Source organism: Psilocybe cubensis, chromosome 2 (assembly GCF_017499595.1).
Source record: "Psilocybe cubensis strain MGC-MH-2018 chromosome 2, whole genome shotgun sequence".
NCBI lineage: Eukaryota > Fungi > Basidiomycota > Agaricomycetes > Agaricales > Agrocybaceae > Psilocybe > Psilocybe cubensis.
The window spans coordinates 1002979-1029942 of record NC_063000.1 but is presented as its reverse complement, the minus strand read 5'-3'; the positions used below and the strand labels follow the sequence as shown (position 1 = coordinate 1029942).

Genomic DNA, 26964 nt, shown 5'->3' with positions numbered 1-26964 from the left:
TCATCATCTGCTGTATTTTGTCCAAAATTCGTCTTCGTCTTCCTCTCGTTATGTGTAGTTTAAGGGATCAAGAAGTAATAGTAATTACTTACTCGTTGAATGTTGTATTTTATATACTGATTATAAATCCATGCCTGTGGCTTAGTTACGTGCCCAATTCCGTAAGAAAAAATAGTACAAAGGAGTTTAAAATTTATACATAGAGACGCTGTTATCGTGGAACAAAGAGCTAATGCGACTATTTCATGTTTAATGTGCGATTAGATCTGCTCAATCATTGCTTGTTCGATTTTCTCACTACTTTCTTTCTTGCTCTCTTCATTTGCCAACCGCTTCTTGAGGCCAGCATTCTCTGCAGCCTTTTCTGTTACCATCAATACTGCCTCAGTTCCATCGAACAACCTGTATCACAAGGTATGAGGTCAGACAGTTTGAATGGCCACGCAGGATATGTAAACTTACGCAGCAGTCTCTTCCAGACTCCGCTAAGCGTGAATTTGACGTTTCAAGTTTTATTCTGCGTTTTAGAAAAAGTGTGCTCACGTTCTTGGTTTCCACGACGAAAAAGTAGCAGAAGGCTGTCTCAAAAGCGATCCAAAATACGTAGACAAGCTGCATGTACTTTCAATATTTATCTTTTAAAAGAAAATGGAAAAACGGACGAAATATTTCCATCCCAATCTAAGATAAGAAAGTGAGCGTGCGTCTAAGAGAGTTTTGGAATGGTCTTACGCTTTAAATGCAATAGGATTGACGTATCTAGATATTTGGAATCAGAACTCGGCCGTCGTCTTTCCAATGGTGTCAAGCATGCTTACTGATTGAAGATCAGCGACAAAGAAATTGCAAAGTTGAATACTGTGAACCCCTTGGCACGTATGGCGTATGGAAGAATCTCCACCGTATAGCTTGAATGGCTAGTCAGTCAGTTGGACAAGTTAAAAAAGACCAAAGACCCACGAAACAATCAATGGTGAGAAGGCAAGCTGAGCAGAACATGTTAGCACAGATAATAAGAGTTTTGAAATATGTTCAGAAAACATACGTTGTCTGTAGTCACATCATAAAGCAGTATTATATTAGTCATCCGTAATCGAAGATAAAAACGACCTTACATGCAAAAGAGAATAAGACTGTTCAACAATTTAGGTAAGAAGCATGGTCTGAATGTTCAACGCAAGTACGTACACATCATAGCCACGACAGCGTTTCCTGCAGCCTTGTCCCCAGTCTCAGAATATACCGCGAAGCATATAGTCTCCAAAGTCCATGTTAATAGTAAACCTACAAAAATATAGCGATCAGTGGATTCACTGTGGAGCAACAAAATGTGACATACCCAAGCAAGAGGACAAGAATAGCGGCCTCCTTCCAACTCGTTCACACAGGAATCCCGAAGAAACGGCCACAATACAACTGAAAATACTCAACATTCCGTTCTATGTGCGCTCATCATCAGTAATGTCATGAAAGATGCAGAGTAAACACGAACAATTAGCAATTGGGTGTTCGGGTCAGTAACTGGTGCACCAGGTCAGTACCTGTGTCGTCATATATTATGACCTTCACTCACTTCCGATGGCCGTCAGAACTTTGTTAAGGTCTGATTCCGGTGTCAGCCAACATCATTCACTTTCCACCGTTTATATGCTTACAGTATGACCTAGAAGCAAAATGGCGGTTTTCAGACGAGGCACAATGATCAGATATCATAAAACAAGGCGAACCCTAATCCATTCCCAGACCATTGCGAGAAGAAGGCAAGTGCAACAATAATGCGCATGCGACGACGGTTTCCTGGGGTTGAAAATAGTGATAACCAGCCGACGTTTGCTGCGACCTCGCGATCAAATGCCAGGGCAGCCTTAATTTCTTCGAATTCCCATTGCACTAGTGGATCATTTCTAGATGTTTTGATGATTAAATGAAATTATCAAATGCCGATGCATTGGTTTACCTGTCGCCGTCGGCATGATAGTACGCAAGTGTCTCTAGCGCCTCAGATTCCCTAATCAAGTTATGGAAGATTAAGCGCCGGACCTTGAAAACAACACAATTGACATCTGTCATACCTTCCTCTACCAACTAGCCATCGAGGAGATTCGGGCACTAGCCACAGGAGGAAGAACTGGATAACGGAAGGAAGTCCTTGAAGAGCCGATGGAATTCTCCATGACCAATTCGATGAGATACGGAATGTACCAAAGGTCTATTACGGTACGGCGTCAGTGATAGTCCTGATAAAAACCTCTTGTCACGCTTACAGTCCATGCAGCGCTATGCAATGGAGAATGAGGTTACTATTGATTATGTGGAGGGTTTGCTTAGATGGACGTACATGATGCTTCCAAGATGCCTTGAAGGTTGAATGATGATTCAGTGATGCTCTGATGGGACTGATGCGGCTCATACCAAAGACTGTTATACACTGATGTCAACTGTGCCCGCTGAGTAGGATACGCAATCTCCGTAATCAAAAGCGGGGCGGACGATGCACCAAAGGTAAGCCCAAATCCAATCAAAAATCTATGGATTGGAAACTCTCAGTTAGTATGAATAATTGCTGAACGGGGCCCCGCAAATGATTCGCACCGTGCTCCAATGAACATTCCAAAGTTCTGCGATGCGGTCTGTATAACGGTTGCAATAACCATGATCGCTGCGCCCATCCAGATAGTCGATCTACGGCCCAAACCATCGGCGATGTATGGAGCAAAAGGATAGGCACAGAGAGATCCGATATTCTGAGGTGAGAATAAATAATGCGTTCGACAGAAGAGAATATAGCCAAACCTGAATGGCGTTGAAAAGGCCCAGCTATAGATGATATGAATAAGAATCAGTACGGTGGGTAATATTAGGATATTGTTGTTGGACGCACCTTCCCACCTGCAGGGAAATTGAAAAATTTCTCCCACTCGGTCACGCTCTGTAGACCGTCTATTCAAGAGGAAAATCATCAAGATTCCAAGTAGAAATCAGTCCGAGATATACATACTAATCATACTACCTGATCGATTCGGTGCACTTCAATTCTCATTCACTTAAATCTTGTAGATAAACTAACCATCATATCCACTCGTCGACGAGGTAATCAACCTGCGAGAAATGAGTTGAATAATTACTTTCTGAGTGTATTCCAGAACGGGGCTTACAGAAGGCAAATCAATCCATTCAACACGACGAGTCCTTAGACAACGTTATCATTTGGATCAAACCTTTCTAAGTATGAAATTGAAGTCTTACTCGAGTTCTTGTACCATGGTCGGTCTCGCTTAACTAGTTGGTGGTAATCCGAGCTGCCCACAGCAGGACCTTTCGTGGAGGTGGGTCCAGGTGCAACTCCCATTGTTACGTTTCTGTGTAAATGATTTGCGGTAGTTGAAGAGGGGGGTAAGAGATCCTCGGGAGTTCAGCTTGGAGCAATGTTTCACGGCTGCTCCAGATATATAAATCATTCGAGTTATCATTAGTGGGAGATCTCTTATTGGCAACGACTACGGAACTCAGTTGTTCTGTCAGAAATCGGTTCTTGAGGGGACCAAACATAGAACATAGCTTCATTGGCATAAATTGGGGAACCCGTGTTCGACTGGAGCAGTATTTTCGGATGAGGACAGTGTGCTTCATAGATGTATATTTGCTTCGGGGTGCCACTCAAAAAGCTAAAGATATGCGTTGGCGGCTTCATAGTTCGCCGCGTGACCATGGTCTGGTGAGAAGTTAAAAGCAAGACAAACATTAATGAGACTGTACTGATTTTTGGGGAATAAACAAACTTTGCATATTTTGAAGAGTAGTCCACGACGAGGAGGTATAATTCCCTCTAAGCGGACCGTTGTGACGGTCCGCGATGATTGATTACTATGAAGTCCATTCCATCTCGTAAAGTCGGCTAGTCGGTCCTCATGTTTCCACATACAATTGAGATATGGGGAAAATGGCAATCAGAAAACTATTGACGTATCGTTGGTCTAAATTCAGACCCAAGCGATAGGATTTCCGGTATTTGGGGCCATTTTTCCTAGTGGCAGAGAAATGGCCTGAGATATCGGTTTGATTCATCAGCAGGACAAGAAGGCACCAATTGGTGGAAAACCTTTCTGCTCAGCGAGTCTATGCGCTTACTTTGATAATTTGTGTGTATTGCGAAACAGAGAAGCCGACAAGGCTGCTTCTTCCAGAATTTGAACAGAGATAGGAGTACATCCAAAAGGTGAGTAGCCTTGGCAGAATCAATGACAGGCCAGTCGCAGGAAGAACACAGATGAATTAGGAAGGGTATAAAAAGCAGTGAATGCATTTGCGAAGGCAGCCCCGTGTGGCCGCGAGGGAAAACAACGCGAAAACAAAGAAGCGATGTATAGGCCAGTCCTCAAGGCGCTCTAAGTCCCATTTCTTGTTTAACATTGGATCAAAGTCGCCCTCGAATATTTATACCTTACCCCACAATGATGAAGGTGGAGATATGGAGAATCCCATTTTAGGGAACTGAGCACACAAGCAATAGAAGGTTATAATGAAGGAGAAGAACCATTTTGGAATCACCAATTATGTTGAAATTCAATCCAGGAAAATTTGCGGGTGATCAGTATCCAAAGCAATACGATATAATAAAACTCTTACTCCTGTTCCTGTTCATTCGGACTTCATCATTTCCCTAAAGACATAGATCCCAGTTACATAGCGGTCCAACAGCGTTCCCAAATCGGCTCGAATATAAGGATCTGCCAGTATCGTCTGACAAGTTCCGTGTTCAACCAGATATACACGTGGGTGATATATAGAAGGTCTAGCGCCATATAGAAAAGAATGTAACATCGACTCAATCGATGAAGGCACAGTTCAGTGCGCAGACGAGCGACTGAAGTCTGGCCAGTTTGGGACCAGTCTACGACTCACTGGCAAAGATCGCGGGAGAATTAATGTGACATTGTCACCAGCATCTCGGGCCGATGCACGCGGTCACGCGAGCTCCAGTCTGTGCTCGGTTTGGAGACCGACCACATCGTTGATACCACCTCTTGCCCACCTCTTGCCCACTTCAAGCCGACGTCGCGTTGAACGGAGATAATGCACATGTTCTGAAATTATTTTGATAGGTTGTAGAGCAATAACCTCCTCAGGATTTCTTCAAACACCGACGGGTTTTGCACCGGCACCGTAGCGGCAGCAGGCCAAGCGTTGGCGATCAAGAATGGTTCAGCCAGACAAGCGCCTTCTCTGGCACCCCAGATATGACGATAAGTTCGTAGTGGGAGGGAATTCACAGATTACACTGTATGAATGGGCAGCAGAGTACCCGGAAATAAGGCATGTTACGTCGCAACATGATTTGCATTTTATGAAGGTTTGCTCGCTTTTTTTTCCCCAAAGATTTGCTAATTTTACAAGTGTTATAGTGTTTTGCATGGTCTCCAGACCCATCCTTTGATGACCTGATAGCAGTTGGGTTGAGTACCGGAAAGGTTGACCTTATCCGTTTAGAAGCGGGAAAGCAAGCACAGCGCAAAAATGTACTATCCAGTGGTCCTTCAGTAACATTACCAGTACGAAACTCCCGGACGTGCAATGCTCTAGCGTTTAATCCAGTGGACCCGAACTATCTCGCTGTTGGACTCGATAAAGTGCGCGGAGATGCCAGTCTAATTTTATGGGACATCAGCACCTCTGCGTTGTCCTTAACCTTGCCCGTTCATAATCAATCAGGAGAGGTGTCATCAGTTCTTAACACTATGTCCCCACTTCCCTCCCGGCCTCTGCCTTTACTTCCACGGCTGGAAAGTCAAGCTCGGATAGATCCACGTATAATCCAGCAATACGCACCGACTGAAATTGTCTCCTCACTTTCTTTTTTACCCGATTCCTCCAATCTACTTCTCGCCGGTATATCGCTTCGCTGGCTCCGTCTATTTGACCTCCGCTCTCCAGCAGCCACAGTCGTCAACGTCGCTTCAAAGGTTCACGGCATCGCGACAGACCCTTTCGACCAGCATCGGCTAGCATGCTTCAGCGACACTGCAATCACCGTATGGGATGCACGGCGGCTAGCACAACCTTTACTCACATTCTCAGAGAAAGACGCTTTTGCAGATGGCGCGAGAGTGAGGACAGGGAATGGAATCGCATACGCCAACATCGAGTTTTCCAACACACGCAGGGAGTGTCTGGCTACTCTGGAGCGCGACGCCGATTATGTGCGGTTCTGGGATTTGAGAGAGTCAAGAGTGCAAGCCTTAGATGGAGGCGCCGGTGCGAGTGGTGCTGGCGGGTCGTCCGATGGGGAAACACGGACCTCGAGAGATTCTAGTCGCGCAACGAGGAGGAGTTGGGCAGCCAATCTGGCCTGGGGATCAGAACGCTCCACGCAATCTCAATCATCGCTCAAGGAAAGAGATCGTTCTCGTCAATCTGGACCTGGCCAGTTAATGCACGTCCTCGCTGATACTCGACGAAGTAAGATATCCGATTTTTTTCACAATTGCGCGTGACTAACCTTCCTATCCAAAGCAAAATCATTCCCTCGCCCTCTTTCATCATTCGCACTTGTACCAATGTCTCGCGCCCTAGCCAATTCGGGAGAGACACATTACCCTCTTGCATCGAACGTGATGGTCGTCAACAAAGATGGCGACCTTGAACTCTATGCAATTCACGACACAACCAAGCAAGTTGCTTGGAGCGCACGAGGAGATTTAGCAATCGGCGCAGGAGTTGGAATGAGGGTAATAGAAGGATACAAAGAGGAAGAGATAAACAATGTTGAGGCTACACAAGGAAATACAGATTCGGGAGGGATAAATGAATTTGGATATAGGACCGGAGATGTGGGGAGAGATCGGACAAGGGAAAGGGGGAAAGGGAAGATGTCAAGGTCGAGGTCGCATCCGTCAAGAGATGGTTCAAGAGTGAGAGGACGGTCCGTGAATCACGAAGGGTCTCGCGTTGGCGCACATCCTACGCTTTCAGCATCGGCTGCACCTATTCACACAGGAAGTAATGCTTCAGGCGGCCCTCCAGCTTTATTTGGGCGTGGCGACGAAGAAGGATTCCCTGCTCTAACTCCATCCCCATCCCTTGCTGGAGTCGGGTCAAACTCAAGTACGGGAACAGGTAATGGTGTGAGCACGGAGACCACCACTAGTTCCTCTTCAACGACTTTTGCGAGCACTGCAGCTCCTGTCATGGGTGGCATTACCAGTTTTATGGCGACCACCAACCCCAGTAGCGGCCATACTGTGTCAGCACACACTGGCCCGACGGGTCTAGCAGCCAGTCGCCCAGGCAAAACCCGCACATATAGTCCTGCGTCAATCAGGAAGTATCGGAGTGGAGAGCGTGGCGAGCCACGAGCGTTGGCGAAGCGAAGTCTTTCTCGAGGAGATACGGTGCTGATAGACGATGAGACGGGGGGAAATGGCATCGGAACTCGCGGAAGCGGCGCCGGTAGACAAACCGATGAGATGGCCCAGAGCTCGCGGAAAGAGCAGGAGAGCATGGGGCTGCATAGTGTGCGGATATCGAGAGAGCGGCCGACCAACATGCGGGCGAATAAAGCTAGAGAAAAGGAGGCACGTAAACAGGGGATTATTCATGTTGTTCAGGATGATATTTCGATGATTATGAGACGCAGGGCGAAGGCTGGGTACGGGCTTAGCCAGGTGCGTTGTTTGCATTGGGAATGGCTTCATCTATTCATTGAACCTAATCATATGCTTTTCAGCCACATCATAACATTTCTGTTACTCAGGACGACCATGAACCTTCCGATGGCACCACCCAACATCTATCAGAGTTATGGGCTTGGATATATCGTACGTCGTCCTACGCGCTTTATGCACTTTTATCCCTGATGTTGCACCTGTTCCAGATTCACAAGACGTTCTTTGTGTCCCAACCCCTCGACTTCATGGGTACGATTTTTCTTATCATGGCCTGCTGGGAATTTGGGAGGGCATCCCACCTACAGGTAGCAGCAACATCCCTCAGCCTAGTGATGACCGAGACGTTCAACGCTCCCTCCTCCTCGATTTGCCAGGGCAGCAACAGGGTCAAGGGCACCACCATACCCATACAAACAGTACTGGAAGCAGCTCCGAATACACGCGGCAGCAACATCGCAGCCATACACATGGACGCAGCACGCAACGAAGCCGCTCGCCTGCGGACGACTGGTACGGTAATTGGGGCACGGCATTAAACATCATTGCGGCGAGGAGGGGCGTTGACCAGCTCAGTTGGAGGCCACCTGTAACAACAACAAAGCTCGTGCAAAGGCAAGTAGCACTGCAGCTGTGTGGGTGGAGTTTGAGAGAAGAGGAGCTGAATCTTGCTATCAAACGGTGCGCTGGTTATATGCTATTTTTCTGGGCAACTTGTTGATAAATTTTATACATGACAGATGGGAGAAAGAGGGGAAGCTTTCCAGGGCAGCTTGTTGGCTGGTGTTTAGTGGGCAATATAGCAAGGCTGTGGATTTGTTGATGCGAAGCGATGGTATGTTTTAAATTTTCACTTTTGCCTATTTGTTGACCAGTCTATAATGGCCTTTATAGATGAGACCCATCAAATGATGTCCGGTACTGTGGCAGCACTTGCTCCCTTGACATCTTCAGGGAGCGGGAGGGGCCTTGAACTCCGCGAACACTATGGCCGCTTGATTATCCGACTCCACGACCCCTATTTCCGCGTCATGCTCACCCACCTCGCCTTAGGCGACTGGACAGAAGTTCTTGAAGAGGAGGTCATCCCATTTCGCGAACGTATAGCCATTGCGTTTCAATTTCTCGATGACAAGGCCCTTTCCTCTTATCTCAAACGTACCATCGAACATGCGCGACTACACGGCGATATTGACGCACTCATTATCACTGGACTAACACCCACGGGCATGAACATTCTCCAGGCCTACCTCGATCGTACAGGAGATGTCCAAAGCGCAGCGATTCTAAGCTCATACGTTTGTCCTCAAAGGTTCAGGGATAAAAGAGCAGAGAAGTGGCTCGAGGCGTATCGAGACCTGTTAGACGGCTTCAAGCTACACCATCTAAGAGTTGGGTTGGACATCGAGAGAGGCCAGATTCTTCACGATGCAATACAGAATGGCGATATGCCACCAGAAGAGTGGGCCCCGCGTCAAATCTTGATTAGGTGTCATTATTGCAATAAGCCGGTTAGCACACCTGCGGTAGGTGCAGGCATGGGATTAGTGCAGTCACTAAAAGGACGTGTGAGTTATTTATAGCGCACCTGTTTTGTGGGTTAAGTGACTTGCTGATTCAAATTTTATTTTGTTCCGACAGCCTACTGCGTGTTCGAATTGCAGTCGCGAGCTTCCTAGATGTTCGGTTTGCTTGATGACTCTTTCAATTGTGCATGATGCAGCTCGCGAGATCGACCTCGGATATACCCACCACAGTGGTTAGCTATTTTCTTTATTTTCAATTTGCGACTTCGATTCATCTCTGAAATCTTTCTTTACCCACACAGATACCTTCGACGATGCTATCGTTATCTGCCAGACTTGTCGTCACGGCGGACATGCTGTACACATTTTGGAATGGTTCACGGGCGAAGATGGTCAAAGAACGCATGATATCTGCCCTGTTGCAGATTGCGAATGCCGATGCGCCGATGAATTCTGAGTCAATCATCATACCCGCAGATTATGACGGATGTTGTCTGTGAGGTTGTTTACAGACGCCAAGGAACTTTGTATCCCCTATATATTCTTTCGCAATTCTGGGCGTCATTTATTGGTTATCTATTATTCCTTCTTTTTCTTCTTTGCCCTGTATATAATCTTACTAAAAAATTTAATCACTATTTCTGCTGTAAATAACAGGCAGTAATGGGAAATATTAACATCTCAGCACAGAATGATGGAACAGGGGTTCAATTCCAATGCAATGTTCGATGGTTGCAATATTCGGCGTTGTATCCTTTTTTGAAATGGAAATGCTTCCACGTTTGCGTACAACTTTGATCCTTTGGTCCCCAATATAATTCGATGAGTCATTTATGAAATAACGAAATAATATAAAAACAACCATGTCCTACTCTTTCTGTCGCCGACTGCGTCAAATCCGTACACAAAAATGGCGTTCGTGAACAACTATAGACCGCCAACCCCACCCAAGCTTGATCTTTCTCTTAACAAGGATAAACCCTATTCCATCAACTGCAATATCGATCTTCCAAAGGTTCTTGAGACGGACCGTGTCCAACTTGTACCATTCATCCCTTCTCTCCACGCAGAATCGGTATATGAGACTATATCCTCAAACCCCCAAATTGAACGGTTCTTGCCAATTTCATGGCCCACCCTAGAGTCCTTCCTCACCTTTATTGAAACCTTTATCCGCCAACAATACGACACGGCATTGTTCACTATAATTGACAAAACCAGAACCCCCGCATCAGGACCCAATAACCATGTTACCAACGGCAGGATTGCAGGGCTCATCGGGTGGCTGCACGCGTCGCCTCAAAATCTTTCGGTAGAAATCGGCCCTGTCATCGTTTTTCCCGAGTTTCAAAGGACGTTCGTGTCGGCAAACGCTATCGGGCTGCTTTTGCGCTTTTTCTTGGATCTCCCCGCACAAGGAGGGCAGGGCTTTCGTCGCGTAGTTTGGTGTGCAAGTCCGGCGAATGAGGCAAGTATTGCTGCTGCAGAGAAAATGCAATTCGTAAAGGAGGGTGTCACGCGGTGGTTGTGGATCCTTCCGGAGGGCAAGGAAGGCGGAAGACCTGTAGATGGGACGAGGGGTGCAGGACCAGGGAGAGATAGTGTTGTTTTATCGTTGTGTTGGGACGATTGGGAGGCTCATGCGAGAGATGAAGTCACGAAACGAATGGAACGCGTATAAATAAACGGCATCAATCCATAACTTATAACAAGGATTCGCCAAGGTACTCTATTATTTTCGGCACGGACTTGAAATGCCAATCAATGAATTGACAGCTGATGTTCTTCGAAATCAAAAAGTAGAAGTCACTTTTTTGAAGTCCTTTCGGCAACCTGGGCGCGAACACGTTGCTGGTAAGCGCGAAACAAAACATGATATGAATGCAGCGTACCAGTTCTTCTGCAGAGGTCCAGAAATCTGGTCCACCGTGTCTTACGCAATCCCAATATTCTACAAGCGACTTTGGAGAATTGAATTGCTCGCGAAGCACAACTCTCGGGTCGCGTGTTATACCCGTTTCCTCGAGGCTTGCCATGAACTGCTTGTCACTGGACAGTAAAAGCAAGAGTCGTAAATTGGGGCAATCTTCGAAAACCGTCTGGAGGAAAGGAAGGGTGTATAGATGGACTGTTTGGAACAGATGACCAAGAGCCAAGTGTGTCAATTTTGGTAGCTCTCTCAGTCCTTCCCAATCCACCTGAAAACTGAGGCATGACTGCGAAGGGGGATTTACGATCTCAAGGTGTGTTAGATTGGGGAATAATGCTTTCGTAAATTGACGCGGCATAGTTGTATTGCCCCAAAGTGAATAAAGTTTGACAGAAAGACGTTCTACACGTTGCGTGGACAGGCGTTCGATAACGTTGTCCTTGCTGCCGAGTCTGTCCGTCCAACAGGACATGGTTATGGCCCCCGAACACGCAGAGATGATACGCAGGGATTCAGGGAAGTCGATGGCGCTTGTGATATACAACCGTTTGACGGTTTTTGCAAAGAAGCTGGCGGGCCGGGAGTAAAATGTTCGTAGGAAGAGGTCCACAGTGGTCAAGGGAAGGTCAAGGACTACAGTCTCGTACATGATAGCCTCCATCCTGACAACAACAAATATTACTATAGAACCCTTTGAAACATACGACAACATACCATTCCTGCACGTATTTCGAAAGCGTGCAAAGCTTGAAAGCATGTCCGGGAAAGGCCAAGGCAACCAACTCGAAAATGTCCCGTTCCAAGTCGTACGGCAAGACAAGAGGGACTTTTTTGTTCAGTAGTTCAATGCACTCTTCCATGGGAGCAAAGTCGTGCTACTAGTATATGGCGCTGGTCGGCAGCTCCTAGCTCGCTTTATATACCCACATTTTTGCAGAATTAAATCCTAACGCCAGCGGGGATAATAGTACCCGAGTCAAACGGCGCCTGCAGGCAGTTCGTCGTATAACTTTTGAGTTATACTTACGTTTCATAGGCCATGATGCGATCCTATGCCAGCCACTATCAAATAAATGAAGGAATTCTGCTGCGTGCGCATGATGCAAGTTCCATCCATTAACAGCATTTAATCGAGGAGATCGTAGCGGGAACACGTTTGCTGAGTGACGAGTCTGTTCGATGAGGTGGTTCTCCAGTATTATGGAAAAGGTACGTACGTCAATGGACGCTCAGTATCCACCTGTATTCCGAACCTATCGCGGCGAATTGCGCGCGGAACCTCGCGAAGAACCCACGGTCAACATGTGACATTTGATACAGCAAGGCGCGTCCGGGTCGTGCAACTTTTGAGTTGTGCTAATTAGAGAGATCATTGCTGCTCGGAAAGTTGCAATCTGCTACCGCCTTCTGGACTCAACGTTGGTAAATTGATAGTAATCCTACACTCACAATTGGGATTGAAATATAGTTGCATTATGTTTGAAGTCTTATCTCCACTGGGCACCATGTCAATTGCCCCTGTATCTATGCTTCCGGGAGAGATGAATGGTTAAAGAGTTAACAAGCGTAGCGAGACTAAGAAATCAGTAAATCAGACAAAAAATATAGACAATACTATCTCCGCCTCCTTCCAGGTCGTAGATGTCAAGAAGCACATGTTTGTCGTATGAGAGTTACTGACCGAAAATGGAAAAGGTCTTTCCACATCAGGGCATGTTCCGGAACAGTGCTCAGATCGAGTGTTACACTGTGCCTCGAATCTCAGACCCTGTCACACGAGCTTAAACAATGATACGCTATTAAACTAAACTTGAGCGCTCTGAAGTGAATGTCTTACTGGGCTCTTCCTTCACAATTGCCTACAATCAACAATGTCTGTTCCCCTCCCATCTGCACCCCGCGTTACACTCGCCCCAAATGTATTTCTTCAACCTCCACTTTCTAGAAGGGGTATCGGTCCAGGACTTGTGCTCTTCCTTCCAGATATCAGTTTTTCACCAGGGGTAACTAAGCCGCTCGATCCTGAGCCTATCCTGAAGTGGGCAGAGGAAGGGTTTGCTGTAGTCGGAATTGTCAACTCAGAAGGACTGAACGTGGAGAAAGCTCTCACCCAAGGAGTCAAGGCGCTTTCTGAGCTTAGCCAAGTTGATATCAAAGACAAGTTTGCTGTTATTGGTAAGATTTTGTTGTATGGCCGTGTCTGATTGGATATTTATCGACATACTTTTATTTGATAGTGTATGAACCAACTCTCATTCCTATTGTATCAGATGTGGTATCAATGGATTCTCGTGTCGTCGCGCTTGTAGGCTACGGATCCTTCCCATCCTCATCCTGCAAAACTCCAGCGCTTTTACACCTGGCTTCAACTTCGTCCAAGCCACGAGATAAAAATGTGCCAACTGCTGGTTCCATAACGCAATATTCGTACTCAACAGACTCGCCTAACTTTGTGCTTCCCCAATCTCCATCTTATACTCCCGGGAATGCCTCCGTCGCCCACAGTCGTACTCTTTCATTTCTCAGAAAGCACCTCGGAGGCCCCTTCTTTGACTTGGAAGCTATATGGGACGAGCATACGCTGTACGAGTTCGGGGAGCGCAGTGTAGAGAAGACAATGAGTACCATGGTGGTCAGTATGCCCCGTTTTCAGTAACGTTTCATACATGATGACAGAACCGTGATATCAGGCTGAACCATACGTGAATGATATACCGAATGTTAGTTTTCTATCGCCTTGTTCTTTGCTCCAGTACTTAAATATTAGACAGATGACAGGGGGGATAGGTCGCAAAGCGTTAACAGACTTCTACCAAAATCATTTTATTCATCAGTAAGTCGGTGCGGTATACATTCAAACCTGCTTATACTCTTTCCAGAAATCCCGCAGACTCTACTCTAGAAGTTGTCACTCGCACTGTCGGCTCTGACAGAATCATCGGTGTGTCTAAAGTATCTCAAAAAGCAAACCCCGTTTTGATAGGAGATGGCCAGATGAATTTGTGTGCCATCTTACGCACGATCAAACTATTGACTGGCTCCTTCCGGGTGTGCCTCCAACCGGAAAAAAGCTGTCTATTCCAATGATCAGCGTTGTTAATGTCCGCGGAGACCGTCTCTACAATGGTAATGTGTCCCCATGCTCTTCATATCTAAATCACTAATCGAGCATATCCCAATTATCCCTAGAGCATATATGGTGGGATCAAGCCACCGTGCTTCGACAAGCCGGCATACTGCCCACTTATGTTCCATTCCCCTTGCTGGACGATAGTGATGCGCCCCCGCCGCTAGGAGAAGGCCATCGTCAACTTCTTCGGCTTCCTGTAGCCGGCGCCGAATGCGCGGCCAAGTTAGTCAACGAAACCAAAGAAAAGAGCAATGGAATGTTCGGGTCGAAATGGGGACTACAGACACATCCAAGAAATTAGACTTTTGGAAACCAATGTCTCGTATTCAGACTCAATCATTCGTAATGCGGCTTCAATATTGCGTAGCCTATGTGTTGCATCACTGTTATTGTATCAATCATCTAGCTTGCCTGAAACTAAACGACAATCTAGATATCAAGTAAATGCTTTTACAGTCTCTATTATTGAGCACATCTCCGCTTTTTTGGGTGACAAGTAGTATATGTTAACAAATTTAACCATAAGTTTTCCTGGGACTTGATTTAATGATTGCCACCCCTGTTCGGGGTTAAACGCGCTTAGGACGCGTCTCGCCAAACCGTGGGTAAGATAGCACGTGAGTTAAATCCGATGGATTTCGATTTCCAAAAGTGACTGAGCGAGTCATGCTGCAAAAAACTGTATGATTAGACTTGTCCGGCCGATATCTCTTCTTCACCTTCACATCGCACGACCATCACCCGCAAAACAGATTACATCTTCCCAGTTTTCTTTCTATCGAAAAATGTCGTCTGAAGCACCCGCTGCGGGCACCCACAAGGACCCGGTGACGGGCGAGATGATCTCCAAGCAGTTCGTCCTTTTTGTTGGGGATTTCGTATCGATGAGTATCGGTTTTGTTGATCTTTTGTTATAATGCATACAGGGAGCTCAAGCGTCGCGAGAAGCAACGCGCTAAGGAAGCCGCGAAGGCAAGCAAGGCTCCTCCTGCCTCTGCTAAGCCTAAGGCTGCTGAGGCAGGCCCTGCTGAGGCCGACCTGAACCCTAATGTGCGTCATCGAGTTAATTAAGATTATGAAAAAGTTCTTATACATATATCAGCAATACTATGAGATGAGATGCCGTCAAATCCAGGCGCTGAAGAAGTCTCAAGACCCTGCTCCTTATCCTCACAAATTCCATGTCACCATGTCATTAACTTCGTACATCAAGACATACGGACCAGAAGGCAAGATTGCTCCTGGAGACAAGCTCCCCGTTGTCGAAAGTCTTGCTGGCCGTATTCACAACATCCGTTCCAGTGGTCCCAAGCTCATCTTCTACGATCTGCACGGCGAAGGAACCAAAGTTCAGATCCTTGCTACCCAGCAGTGAGTCACAGCTATTTTTACAAGTCGCGATCGCGTCTCAAGCAATACCACACCAGAGACGCGAAGGACCCAGAGTCCTTCATCGCTACCCATGAGCACTTCAAGCGTGGTGACATTGTTGGTGTCACCGGTAACCCTTCTCGCACCAAGAAGGGCGAACTCAGTATCACCCCTCATACCATGCAGCTTCTCGCTCCCAACCTGCACCAACTGCCATCGGGCCATTTCGGCTTGAAGGACCAGGAGACTCGCTACCGCAAGCGCTACCTCGACCTCATTCTCAACAACAGCACCCGCGACCTCTTTATCACCCGCAGCCGCATTCTTAACTATGTGCGTCGATTCCTCGATGACCTGGGCTTCATGGAGGTTGAGACACCTATGATGTCTATGCTTGCCGGCGGAGCCACTGCCAAGCCGTTCATTACCCACCACAACGACCTCGACCTCGACCTGTACCTCCGTATCGCCCCCGAACTCTACCTCAAGGAGTTGGTCGTCGGTGGGCTCGACCGTGTATATGAAATCGGACGTGTATTCAGAAACGAAGGCATCGATCTGACCCACAATCCCGAATTCACCATATGCGAATTCTATATGGCTTACGCTGACATGACGGATTTGATGGAGATTACCGAGGCCATGCTCGAGGGCATGGTTAAGGCGCTCACCGGCGGAAAGACCACCATCACCTACCACCCTGATGGCAACAAGGACCAGCCGGACTCTAGGAAGGTCGTTCTTGATTTCAAGAGGCCCTGGAAGAGATACGACATGATCACGACTTTGGAGGAGAAGCTGAATGTCAAGTTCCCGCCTGGCGATCAGCTGCATACTGAAGAAACGAACAAGTTCTTGAGGGAGCTGTGTGTCAAGCATAACGTGGACTGCAGCGAACCTCGCACGAACGCGCGTATGCTCGACAAGCTGGTTGGAGAATTTATTGAACCTCTTTGCGTGTCACCAGCCTTCATTGGTATGTGGTTCTTTTGGCTTAAATTATAACCGTCCTTGTATTCTGATGTCGTTTCTTTTATAGTTGGCCACCCTCAAGTTATGTCTCCTCTTGCTAAGTGGCATCGTTCGCGACCTGGTCTTTGTGAACGTTTCGAAGGCTTCATGTGTGGAAAGGAGTTCTGCAATGCCTATACGGAATTGAACGATCCTTTCGAACAAAGGCTCCGCTTCGAAGAACAGGTGTGTTATATACCTTATTTTTAGAATGTCCTAAAGTACTTTTACTTATGATCTCTTAATCCAGGCTAGGCAAAAGGATCAAGGTGATGATGAAGCCCAAGGCGTCGACGAGACTTTTATTGACGCGTAAGCAGCCATGTTTTGTGTTGCTTTGAGCAGATCTGATTCCCGAATCACAGACTTGAGCACGGTCTCCCACCAACTGGTGGATGGGGTCTTGGAATTGACCGTCTTGTCATGTTCTTGACCGATTCTACTAGTACGTTGCAACCCGGACGTTGAATTTCTATATTTGCTGACCTTTCGTTAGACATCAAGGAGGTACTCCTGTTCCCCGCCATGAAGCCCCAGGATACCGTGCCCCCTGCTGCCACCACAGGAGGTCATCCCCTTGGACAGTCTGGTCAGATCTAGAAGTCTCGATGTAAACACTTAGAGCAATGATGGATGAGATGAAGAAAAGTATTTGGTTCTATTTTTATACGCTATAAAATGAAGTTTGTGCTATTGCTCTCTATATTCGTTCAGTAATGTTGTCGTAATCTTGATACTCATTTTCAGTTAAGTGGTTTCATCTTCAATGAATAAGAAAATTTGTGGTTGCTGACTGAGATGATGTAGTTGGTGTACTTAATGAATTTTTGTGACCCAAGATCAAGATTTCTGGTGAATCGCAAATAGAGGGATTGTTCAACGTACAACATCTTGCATCTACATTTCCTCGGTAATTCCATGCCATGCGATTGACGGCCTAAATCGTACACTGTAACATTTGACTTGATGTCAAGAGCGAACAAGTGACTGGGATTCGATCGTTGTTCCAACTTGAATATTCTTTCGCCGAGATGTCCGGGCGTGGATGGAATGCTCGCTGCACGATTGAGCTTTTATAAAAGGGGGGTAAGCACACTAAACCTGTAGGGCATCTTCCTTCTTTTCCACTCTTTTTTCCCTTTGTCAAAATGCGCCAGGACTTTCTTTCCTTTGCCCTAACTCTGGTCTCTATCACTGGGCGACTTGTCATTGGCACACCCGTTATGCGTGATGCTGTAATTGATGGTATGTACTCCATATTCTGTAATGAACATAATATCCTGATAATCTGAATTCCCCTCAGACTCAGTCGTGCTCAACTATGCACTCACTCTAGAGCACCTAGAAAACGCCTTTTACAGCGGCGCTCTGGCGAAGTTCGACGAAGCCGCTTTTAAGCGCGCAGGCCTTCCAGCATACGCTCGTGGGCGCTTTCAGGAGATTGCAGCTCATGAACAAGCCCATGTCAATCTTTTATCTGAAGCGTTGGGTAGCTTGGCGACTAGTCCATGCACGTACAATTTGTTCGTATTTTTAATTTGAAATGGGTGCGCATATATCGAGTTTTAACCGAACTGTCACAATTACAGCTCTTACACTGACGTTAAATCGTTCGCTGCGTTCAGCGAGCTGCTCGAAGGCGTCGGTACGTGCCAAATCATGTCCCATTTGTCCATATATATGGATATATGCTAAGTGTGCACGGCTGTGTAGGCGTCTCTGCGTATATAGGGGCTGCCCAGTCAATCACCAACAAAGCCTATTTGACGGTAGCAGCCAGCATCCTGTCAACCGAGGCCCGCCACGCCAGTTGGGTGGCTGCTGCCGTGAACAAGTTCGGAGGCTGGAGCGGCGCCTTTGACGTTCCGTTGGACTTCAACCAGGTCTACAGCATCGCTGCCAGTGTAATTGCGGCGTGCCCCTCAACGAACCCTGTGCTACCTGTTCGCGCGTTCCCTAATTTAACATTGTCAAATATCAAGCCTGGAGGAAATGCAGACATCAAAATAGAAAACTTGGTGGCGAACGGGTCTTCGGTTGATCCGACATTTGTTGTATTCCTTACGGGACTGGAGAAGATATTTGTCCCAGTTCATGATGGGAAGGTCATCGTTCCAGCAGGTCTTTCGGGCCAAGTATATGTTGTTGCGACGAACAGCAGTACGGATGCGAACGATAGTACCATCCTCGCTGGACCTGCGATCCTTGAGTTCGAAAGAGACTCGCATGGGCATATGGCCAACTGAAATCCTCGTCTTCGGAGTCCTCCAATCGCTTGAGATCATAGCTTGATAGTTGTGAACTTTTGTTTTAACACCCTCGTTCGACATGCACTTTCCTTTTGCCTTCTTTCGCTAGTATCGTCAATTGTCGTGATTTTTTTCCATTTGGTAGATAATTTACTTCTTGGGGATAATGCCAAATACCAGACACACCGTGCCACAATTTGTACCTTCAAATGCAGCTGAATGAATCGTTCTTACCCCGACTTGAGATTTCCATCGATAATCCGTTTGAACTTTGTTGAAGTCTCCTTGCATCATCAAACCAAAAATGAAATATTAATGCGCACAAAGATTTGTACACGAAGAAGTAAGGAACGAAAGGGTATATATGTCACTCGTTCGAGCGACATGCGATTAAAATGTCCAACAAAAGAAAGGAATTTTTACCCATCCCACACAACCTAAGCTTTCTTTGCCATCAGAGAGTTGTTCGAATCCTTGGGGTACATCAAAATGGCAGGTCCAGCGACAATGGTATCATCCGTGGCCGCGCTGTCGCTGGTGGTCGCAACAGCATATACAGTCTCCGCTAGGTCCTTGGGGATGGAGACTTTTCCATCCATGATTTTGACAAAGATTTTATCCAGTCCGCTGAAAAACACGATGTACGTTGGCGGAGACACTGCCGAGGGCGCAGAGACGGCGGCAGTCTCTCCTGGCGCAGTCAGTTGGATTGAAAGTGCAGGGAAGGCCTTGACAGGGAGAGCCGCGTTTGTGGAAGGACAGGAAACGATGAAATTCGCAGCGAGGGTGTATACTTCGTTCAGGCTGAGCGGGATCTATGCAAAGTTTAAAAAGGTTAAGTGTTAATATTTTATCATGTTGCGGTTGGTGGAGAATGGAATGAACGAACATCGAAGGCGCCGTTCCATGCACTCATCCTGTTGACGGCGGACGAAACAAAGGCGGCGTGGCGGGATTCGGTAGCAAGAATCGAGGCAGCCGCCGTAAGGTAATCCTTGTTGTTAATCAGATGCGCAGCACCGGTGTAAGCAGATACACCTAATGATAAAAAACAAGGAAAGGGGTCGCTTTAAAATGAAATAAAGAGGAATAAACTGTATGACTTTACTCACCGACACCTTCCAGGATTTGGCTCAGAGCGGCGAACGAGCGCGGGTCATTGTACGGGCTACATAATTACAACCCCACCGGGCACTTGTCAACAAAATCGTTTGTCGCAAGAGAGAAAAACTCACAAGTTGTAAGTACACGCCTGAACGGCTTTATCCCCCAAAGCCTTGCTCAAGAAATCGACATGCGTCTTTTCGTGGTCTGCGATCTGTGAGAAGCGCCCACGTGCCCAGGGAGGCAAACCAGCAGCGAGGAAAGCATTCTGGTCGAATTTAGCGAGGGCTCCGGCGTAGAACTCCTTTTCCAAATGCTCCAAGGTGAGAGCAAAATTCAGGACGGTTGCATCTAGAAACAATAGAAGTGGATCAATTAGACTCTGTGCCTGGCCAACTTGAATTGATAGCGTACCATCGATCGTCTGAGCAGATCCGGAGGTGGCTGTATTCGTAGTTTCTGGGGTTGCGATGATCTGGGTGATGGATACAGCGGCGAGAACGATTGAAAGGAGAGTGCTTCTCATTTTATGCTTTTTTTAGTTGCTATGAGGTGGAGTCGGATGTAGTGTGAGTTAGAAAGGACAGGACAGTGTAGAGAATGGCGAATGTAGAATGTGTAGATTTGTTTTTTTCTGGCAACTCAAAGTCGTGTTTTATATGTACAATGGAGGCTGACTTGAAAATATTGGCTAACAGTGGCTAACAGCCTTGACAGCGCTGGAAGTCAGCCACCTAATCGGCTTGAAGTGATCGGATACTGGTTTTGACATCGAGATCCTGTCATCACGATTGCAATAGAGAATTTTATAAACTTTTCGGCAGACTGCGAGAGACTGCAAGAGCTATACAAAAAGCTGCTTACATGGAATTTACCAGAGGATCCACACCACACCGTATCTCAATTTCAAAATTGTATTAATGTGCTACTTCCGAGTCGGATACAACATACTTTAACCCAACTTTTGCCAACCAATTCCTGTTAGAAGGCACATTCCATTTCCTTATAACTCGATACACAGCATATCGTGAAAGCTACGATGGAACCCGTTAAGTTTAATGAACCAGTTTCACACTACCAGCCTATCGCTGTATTGACACAGCGATTAAAGTCATTGACGGAGATTGAAGCGTGTGAAAACGGACATCGCAGCAATAGCCACAGGCGCTCGATCGAGAAAAATGTTTGCCTGAATAAGCATACAATTACCTTCTAGAATTGGCCAGAACATCACCGGAGGCGTAGAGTAAACTTTTTCGAAGCAACAAGTGGATTAAAAAAAACGGGAAGAATTTAGGGCGTGAAAATTTTTACAAGAAAGCCAAAGCCTCTTCACTGCTAATATCAACAATAGCCTCCATAGTACCGGTCCCTCACCAGAATAATTTGCTCCGTGAATGTGATGCCTTCTCTCTCCGGCATCCACTATCTCAACACACCCAAAGCACATCTACACCATAGTTGTCTAACTGTAACATACACAGATTGACGGAGAGCATTATTCCTACTACTAAATTCCGCTGATTGATATTATCTGGATATTATTAAATCTCTCGTAATAACGTATCCAGTAACCTAAATTGACAGCAAAATACCAAGGAACCAAATAACATTACATGGAAATTTGATTTCTCGCTGTGGTACATGTGGTACAACACAGACAAAGGTTGCCGTTGGTCACTAGGACACAAGAGGCTCCCGAATTTTTTCTTTTGCAAGTGGCCGGGGATCAAGAACTTGAAAGCAAATCTTCAACCTCAAGCCAGCCAATATTTATACAAGGAAGTGTGCACGTAGTCTAACCCATCCCCCTCCCTTGTCAACACTGTCAACTTCTAATCAAGCCACCAATTGCATTGGCAATAATGGGAATTTGTTTGTCATCTATCACTGTCACCAATACCATCAGCGGCAACAACGTCAACATGAGCAATACCACAGAACCCCGCCCACTCCTACTTGGAGTCAGGAAACATATAGAGCACAAGGCAGTGCTAGATAGCAATGGCACGGTGGAGGAAAATGTGCCAACACCAATATCACAAACCTCATGTAAGTTCAAGATTAACAATATCTTATCTCGGACGTCATTATAGTAACCCTATAATCTGACATCTAGTCATGCCAACTCTACCTCCACCAAAAAATCCCAGTCTATCCATTTTCCAAAGGATCTATCAACTGTGCCGCTGGATCAGCGGACTGCTAAGCTGCCTGTCACTAGCAGGTTGCTAACACTGGCATCAACATCGACACATTCTAATATCGGAGCCTGGAGTAATTGCTATTCATAATCAATACTAGAACAAAATAACATTTTCACACTACTTCATTCTGGCAACTTTGCTTCCAAAACTGAGAACTTGAAACCAAATTCAATATTGGACTTTGGCTCTAAGGAACTTAAGTCTATCCCAAGTCGACTCCTATCCAACTTCATCTAGTACATTGACTGACTTCATCTTTGACTTCAGACTTAGTCTCATGCCAAGTACTGTACTCCTCTTAGATCTCCATATCCAAATTAGGGCACAAGATATAGGAAGAGCGCAGCACATTGCCTTTGTATAATCTCTTAACTGCTGTTGTTTATATGTGTTACACAACCACTACCTCTCACATGAGCGCAACAGTTCATACACACACACACACAAAACAAAAAGTAAATGCACCAGCCAAAAAAGAAAATTCCTCATTAACCATTCCTACATACTTCTACTCCAAACCTAACCTAACCTAAAACCTTGTTCTAACCTACACGTAAGATCACCAAACTCAAAAAGTTGTAGTACAAAATGAAGGTCGGGTGGGGAACACATCATAAAGGGGAAAGACGGCAGGGCGGGGTGGGCGATTACTGGATGATATGAAAGTGAATCGAGTCGGATAGTCGGAGGATATGATGAAAGGATGTCGGATGTCGGATGCCCCTCACACACAAACCCACAACCCACCCACATACCCACAACACCCACCCACACAAACCAACCAACCAACCAACCAACCCAACCCCCCAACAAAAAACAGCCCAAAGCCCCACCTAAAAAACCCGCGCGTCTCAAACCCCGAAGGGGAGCGTGCAGCAGGGTCCTTGTGGTAGGGTAGGGAGGTGTCCGTCAGAGGAGGAGGAGGTGGTGGTGGTGGTGGTGCGAGGTGAGGAGGTGAGACAAGGCGAGGAGAGGAAAGGCGAGGCGAGGAGAGGAGAGGAAAGGCGAGGCGAGGCGAGGAGAGGAGAGAAGAGGTAGAGGGAGGAGGTGGTGGTAGCGGTGATGATGATCTTGATGCCCTGCCCTGCCCTGTCGGTCGGTGTACCCACAAAAGACAGTACTACAAAAATTTCAAAATCGGCGAAGATAGGGAGGAAAAGATGTCGGTGAAAGGAATGGGAAAAGGTGGATGAACAAAGGGTAAGAAGTAGACGAATGAACGAACGAAGGAAGAATGGAAGGAAGAAATAAGAAATCTTCAACTGGCACATCTCCAAAAAAAACTCCAAAAAAAATATCGAGAAACCAAACGGAAGAGAATCGAGGAACGAATCGAAGAACGAAGAAGAACAATAAGGGAAGACAAAGACGAGATAAAATAAGAGTAGGAGTTGAAAAAAGCATAAACAAGTCGATGAGGGGGGTTTCAAATAATTTAAAGACCAGACAGCGAGACGAGACGAGACGACACAAGACGAGACGAGACGAAAATGGAAAAAGAGAAACGATACGAGACGAAGCCAGACGAGACGAGACGAGACGAGATGCCGAATAATCGAGAACGGAGCGGGCGAATATGAGTTGGTGGTGGTACACAAAATTGGGAAAGAGGAAGTGAAAAATGGGAAATGGGAACACGGGATTACAATACTTTCGAAAAAACGAAGTAGGCCGGTCGTTATCGTAGTTGAATTGAACGACGGCGCCTCTTCGAGATTTTTGGCGGTGGGGTCGATGGTCGACGACGACGACGATTGACGATGATGATAATAATAATGGTGGTCCGTCGACGATGACGGTGGGGGTAGTCAAGGACAACGGTGACAGTGACAGTGACGCGATGATATCGAATACCAATTTCAATGATGAAGGTATCCGCAGGTGCCGGTGCTGGAGCCGGGTCGGTCAATGTCGACGAGATCAACAGTGGCGTTGGTAGCGTGCGTGCGCACAAGGCTACGGACGGGAGCTGACGACGGGTCAAGATCAAGCGAGCGAGCGCGAGGAGATCAAACAAGTGTGCGAGCGCGAGCGGGCGAGGGTAGAGGGAAAGAGAGAAAGAGAAAAGACATCAACAGACGACAGGCAGCAGCAGCCCAAATAGGCGCGCATGCAACATCCATATATGCCTCCGCTCCTTCCTCTGCCTTCCCATCCAAACCCATGCCTGCCCTTGCCTAGTCTCCCAGTCGTCGTGGCGGCGTGGCGGCGTCCAACAAAAAACATGAAGGTTATGGTAGTGGTTATAGTTGTGATTGTGGAGGAACGCCAAAACGAGCCGAGCCAAAACGAGACTAATGGCTCAAAACACACCAGCGCCGCTCACATCCCACGCCGCCCCTCCCGCACCCATACCCGGACCAACACCAGATGCGTCAAACGCACCAAGTCCAAAGTCCACATCAACGCCGTCCATTCCGATGTTCATCCCCATATCCATTCCCATATCCAATCCCAGACCTAGAGGAGCCATATCCATCCCCATCCCCATCCCGAAATCCATTCCAAACTCCCCCGCACCCGCACCCACACCCATTCCAAACTCCCCACCACCCATCCCCAAATCCATATTCATCCCCAACTCCCCAATCCCAAGCCCAAGCCCATGTCCGAGCCCAGCCTGAACCTGAATATCCATAATCATACTATCCAACATCCGCTGCATCTCAATCTCGTTTGCCCACTCTGCAACAGCGCGGTCGTCTTCCGCGTCGTTGTCGTTGTCTTTCTCGTTGTCTTGTTGTGTCTCTTTCTCTTTGACTTTCTCTTGCTCGTTGTCTTCGACTGATGATGATGTCGATGTCGATGTCGCTGGAACCCCTTCACATTGAACAACTTGCGATGCCTTCTCCTTCTCCTCCTCATCCGCCTTCTCCATCCTCACACTCTTCCCCTCCTCCTTCCCCTCCCTCTCCTTCTCCGCTCCAGCTCCCACACCCTCCCCCTCCACACCAATATATGCGCCCGCACCGCTCACTTGCGGCACACACGCATGCGCCGCCCGTGGCGACGCGACGATCTCGCGAAAGAGGGCCTCCATAGCCTTATCATCCTCTCTCCCATCGCAAGCTGCGCCTGTGCTGCCCACTGTTGTTGCTGGGCCTGCACCTGCTGCAACGGCTGACGCAGCTGTTGACGCTGTTGCTGCAACTGCTGCGCCTTGAGCCGCATCGCCCGAATATACGGTGGCACATACGCCTGGACCGTTCGCGGGGGAGAAGCGAGCGAGACCGAAACCGCTTCCATTTCCGTTGGCACTTGCACCTGCGCTACCTGAACCGGAACCGACACCTGCACCGAATCCAGCACCGAATCCCGCCACACACCCTCCGAATAACCCACCCGCTGCAGGGACGCCGAGCGGACCAATGAAGGTCCCCCGGCGGTCGCCACCCGTGCTAGGTGGCGAGTGGGCTCGTTGGTGTGTGATGGCGAGGAAGACGGCGTCGGAGACAGCGTTAGTGACAGTGCGGGCACGGGCGTTGGCTGGTGGCGGTGCTGTTGCTGGATCTGCGGCGTTGTTGTTGTTGTTGTTGTTGTGCTGGGTTGTTGGAGGGAGAGGGAGAGCGGAGAGGCGGTGGTGTGAGTGTAAAAGTCGGGGAGGGGAGAGCTGGATTCAAAGTCCAATGAGGAGTGGGAAGGTGCGGGGGAGGGGAAAGCGGTAAATGTAGTGGCGGTGGCAGTCGGAACTTCAAGTTTCGTCGATGTCGACGAGTTGACGGTTGTTGAATTGCTGTTGATAGTTGACGGGGTAGTAGCGGTGGGTGTGGTAGATGGTGTAATGATCGCAGTGGTCGTCGTCGTATTACTAGTCGAAGAAGCCGGGGTAGACGAGGAAGGGGAAGAAGGAGAAGCCTGCGCCGCGCCGAACAAGCCCGCAGCGACACCCTGCGCCGCGAGCGCCTTGACCACGGCATCCCACCCGCGCTCAAGCGTGCGGATACGCTCTTTAAGCTCTTCATTCTCCCGTTCCCTCTCCTTCTCCCGTTCCGCGCGGATGTGCTCCTCCACCGCACTCGAGAGCGCAGGAGCGAATGTTCCGGCGGGTGGGGCGAAGACCGGTTGCGCAGGTGCAACGGGGATGGAGGCAGGGAGAGCTGCAGGTGCAGGGGCACCCATACCCGCCTTCAACCTCCTGTTCTCCTCCTCAAGCTCCGAGACTCTCCGCTCGAGGTAGGAAAACTGGGCTTTCCGACGATCGCGCGAGTTCTGCGCGGCGATGCGGTTCCGGTGCGCGCGCGCCTCTTTGCGCTGCTCGGACAGCGAGAGGGAGGAGGTGTCCTTGGTTGTTGAAGAGGAGCCCGCGGTGGTGGTGCTGGTGCGCGCGCGTTTGCGGGCGGGGCCGGCGGAGTGGGTGGGGTCGATGTCGTCGTGGTCGTCCTCGTCGTGGGTGTACGAAGATGAGGGGGCTGGGGAGGCGGGGGTGAAGGATTGGGGGGCGAAGGAGAGAGATGAGGGGTTGACGAATGATGTTGGGGCCATTGCGATTATTGGTTGTGGTAGTCGGTCGTATGAGTAATGTTAATGATGACTAGGTATGGTATGGTAAAATGGCAATGGGGGTTGTACGTTAAGGAAGAAAGGAAATTCTGAGCAACTTCCAGAGTCTTGAGTGGTTGTACGGTGCTGCGGTCCAAGTATCCTTGCGATAAGGAGCACAAAGACAAAGCAGAGGAAAAACGCAGCGCAGCCGACGTGGTTGGTCCAAAAACGGGGTATGAATACGTGGCGACACGTTGCTTATATCTTTCCCCTGCGGCTTTACTTTTAAACAT

At 47.8% G+C, this 26964-nt stretch overlaps 9 protein-coding genes across 9 annotated transcripts; 5 read left to right on the top strand and 4 right to left on the bottom strand.

Annotated features, from left to right (window-relative positions):
- Positions 1-260: 260 nt before the first annotated feature.
- Positions 261-3005, bottom strand: JR316_0001827 (Lactose permease; the record flags this gene model as incomplete). The annotated part of the gene is made up of 13 exons (XM_047887627.1): positions 261-402; positions 463-485; positions 544-578; positions 1189-1284; positions 1340-1416; positions 1728-1904; positions 1958-2008; positions 2073-2109; positions 2339-2526; positions 2593-2744; positions 2794-2817; positions 2882-2940; positions 2999-3005. The coding sequence occupies 13 exons, from the start codon at positions 3003-3005 to the stop codon at positions 261-263; spliced, it is 1068 nt and encodes a 355-aa protein (XP_047752550.1).
- Positions 3006-5197: 2192 nt separating this feature from the next.
- JR316_0001826 (SEH-associated protein 4) lies at positions 5198-9644 on the top strand (the record flags this gene model as incomplete). The annotated part of the gene is made up of 9 exons (XM_047887626.1): positions 5198-5350; positions 5403-6456; positions 6511-7661; positions 7724-7814; positions 7871-8342; positions 8402-8496; positions 8556-9229; positions 9303-9420; positions 9490-9644. 9 exons carry the CDS (start codon positions 5198-5200, stop codon positions 9642-9644), a joined length of 3963 nt encoding a protein of 1320 aa, XP_047752549.1.
- Positions 9645-10097: 453 nt separating this feature from the next.
- On the top strand, positions 10098-10868 carry JR316_0001825 (uncharacterized protein; the record flags this gene model as incomplete). Its single annotated transcript, XM_047887625.1, has 1 exon — positions 10098-10868. The coding sequence occupies one exon, from the start codon at positions 10098-10100 to the stop codon at positions 10866-10868; it is 771 nt and encodes a 256-aa protein (XP_047752548.1).
- A 125-nt stretch (positions 10869-10993) lies between these two features.
- On the bottom strand, positions 10994-11977 carry JR316_0001824 (uncharacterized protein; the record flags this gene model as incomplete). Its single annotated transcript, XM_047887624.1, has 3 exons — positions 10994-11020; positions 11080-11779; positions 11832-11977. The coding sequence occupies 3 exons, from the start codon at positions 11975-11977 to the stop codon at positions 10994-10996; spliced, it is 873 nt and encodes a 290-aa protein (XP_047752547.1).
- Positions 11978-12988: 1011 nt separating this feature from the next.
- JR316_0001823 (uncharacterized protein) lies at positions 12989-14548 on the top strand (the record flags this gene model as incomplete). The annotated part of the gene is made up of 7 exons (XM_047887623.1): positions 12989-13292; positions 13355-13749; positions 13808-13837; positions 13889-13950; positions 13997-14058; positions 14112-14243; positions 14307-14548. 7 exons carry the CDS (start codon positions 12989-12991, stop codon positions 14546-14548), a joined length of 1227 nt encoding a protein of 408 aa, XP_047752546.1.
- A 382-nt stretch (positions 14549-14930) lies between these two features.
- Positions 14931-17229, top strand: JR316_0001822 (Lysine--tRNA ligase, cytoplasmic; the record flags this gene model as incomplete). Its single annotated transcript, XM_047887622.1, has 8 exons — positions 14931-15100; positions 15174-15297; positions 15350-15618; positions 15675-16594; positions 16658-16815; positions 16880-16941; positions 16995-17074; positions 17126-17229. 8 exons carry the CDS (start codon positions 14931-14933, stop codon positions 17227-17229), a joined length of 1887 nt encoding a protein of 628 aa, XP_047752545.1.
- A 548-nt stretch (positions 17230-17777) lies between these two features.
- JR316_0001821 (Protein rds1) lies at positions 17778-18875 on the top strand (the record flags this gene model as incomplete). Its single annotated transcript, XM_047887621.1, has 4 exons — positions 17778-17874; positions 17933-18152; positions 18219-18274; positions 18343-18875. The coding sequence occupies 4 exons, from the start codon at positions 17778-17780 to the stop codon at positions 18873-18875; spliced, it is 906 nt and encodes a 301-aa protein (XP_047752544.1).
- A 440-nt stretch (positions 18876-19315) lies between these two features.
- JR316_0001820 (Protein rds1) lies at positions 19316-20508 on the bottom strand (the record flags this gene model as incomplete). Its single annotated transcript, XM_047887620.1, has 5 exons — positions 19316-19693; positions 19768-19916; positions 19991-20046; positions 20114-20333; positions 20397-20508. 5 exons carry the CDS (start codon positions 20506-20508, stop codon positions 19316-19318), a joined length of 915 nt encoding a protein of 304 aa, XP_047752543.1.
- Positions 20509-25162: 4654 nt separating this feature from the next.
- Positions 25163-26671, bottom strand: JR316_0001819 (uncharacterized protein; the record flags this gene model as incomplete). The annotated part of the gene is made up of 1 exon (XM_047887619.1): positions 25163-26671. The coding sequence occupies one exon, from the start codon at positions 26669-26671 to the stop codon at positions 25163-25165; it is 1509 nt and encodes a 502-aa protein (XP_047752542.1).
- Between the last annotated feature and the right edge of the window lie 293 nt (positions 26672-26964).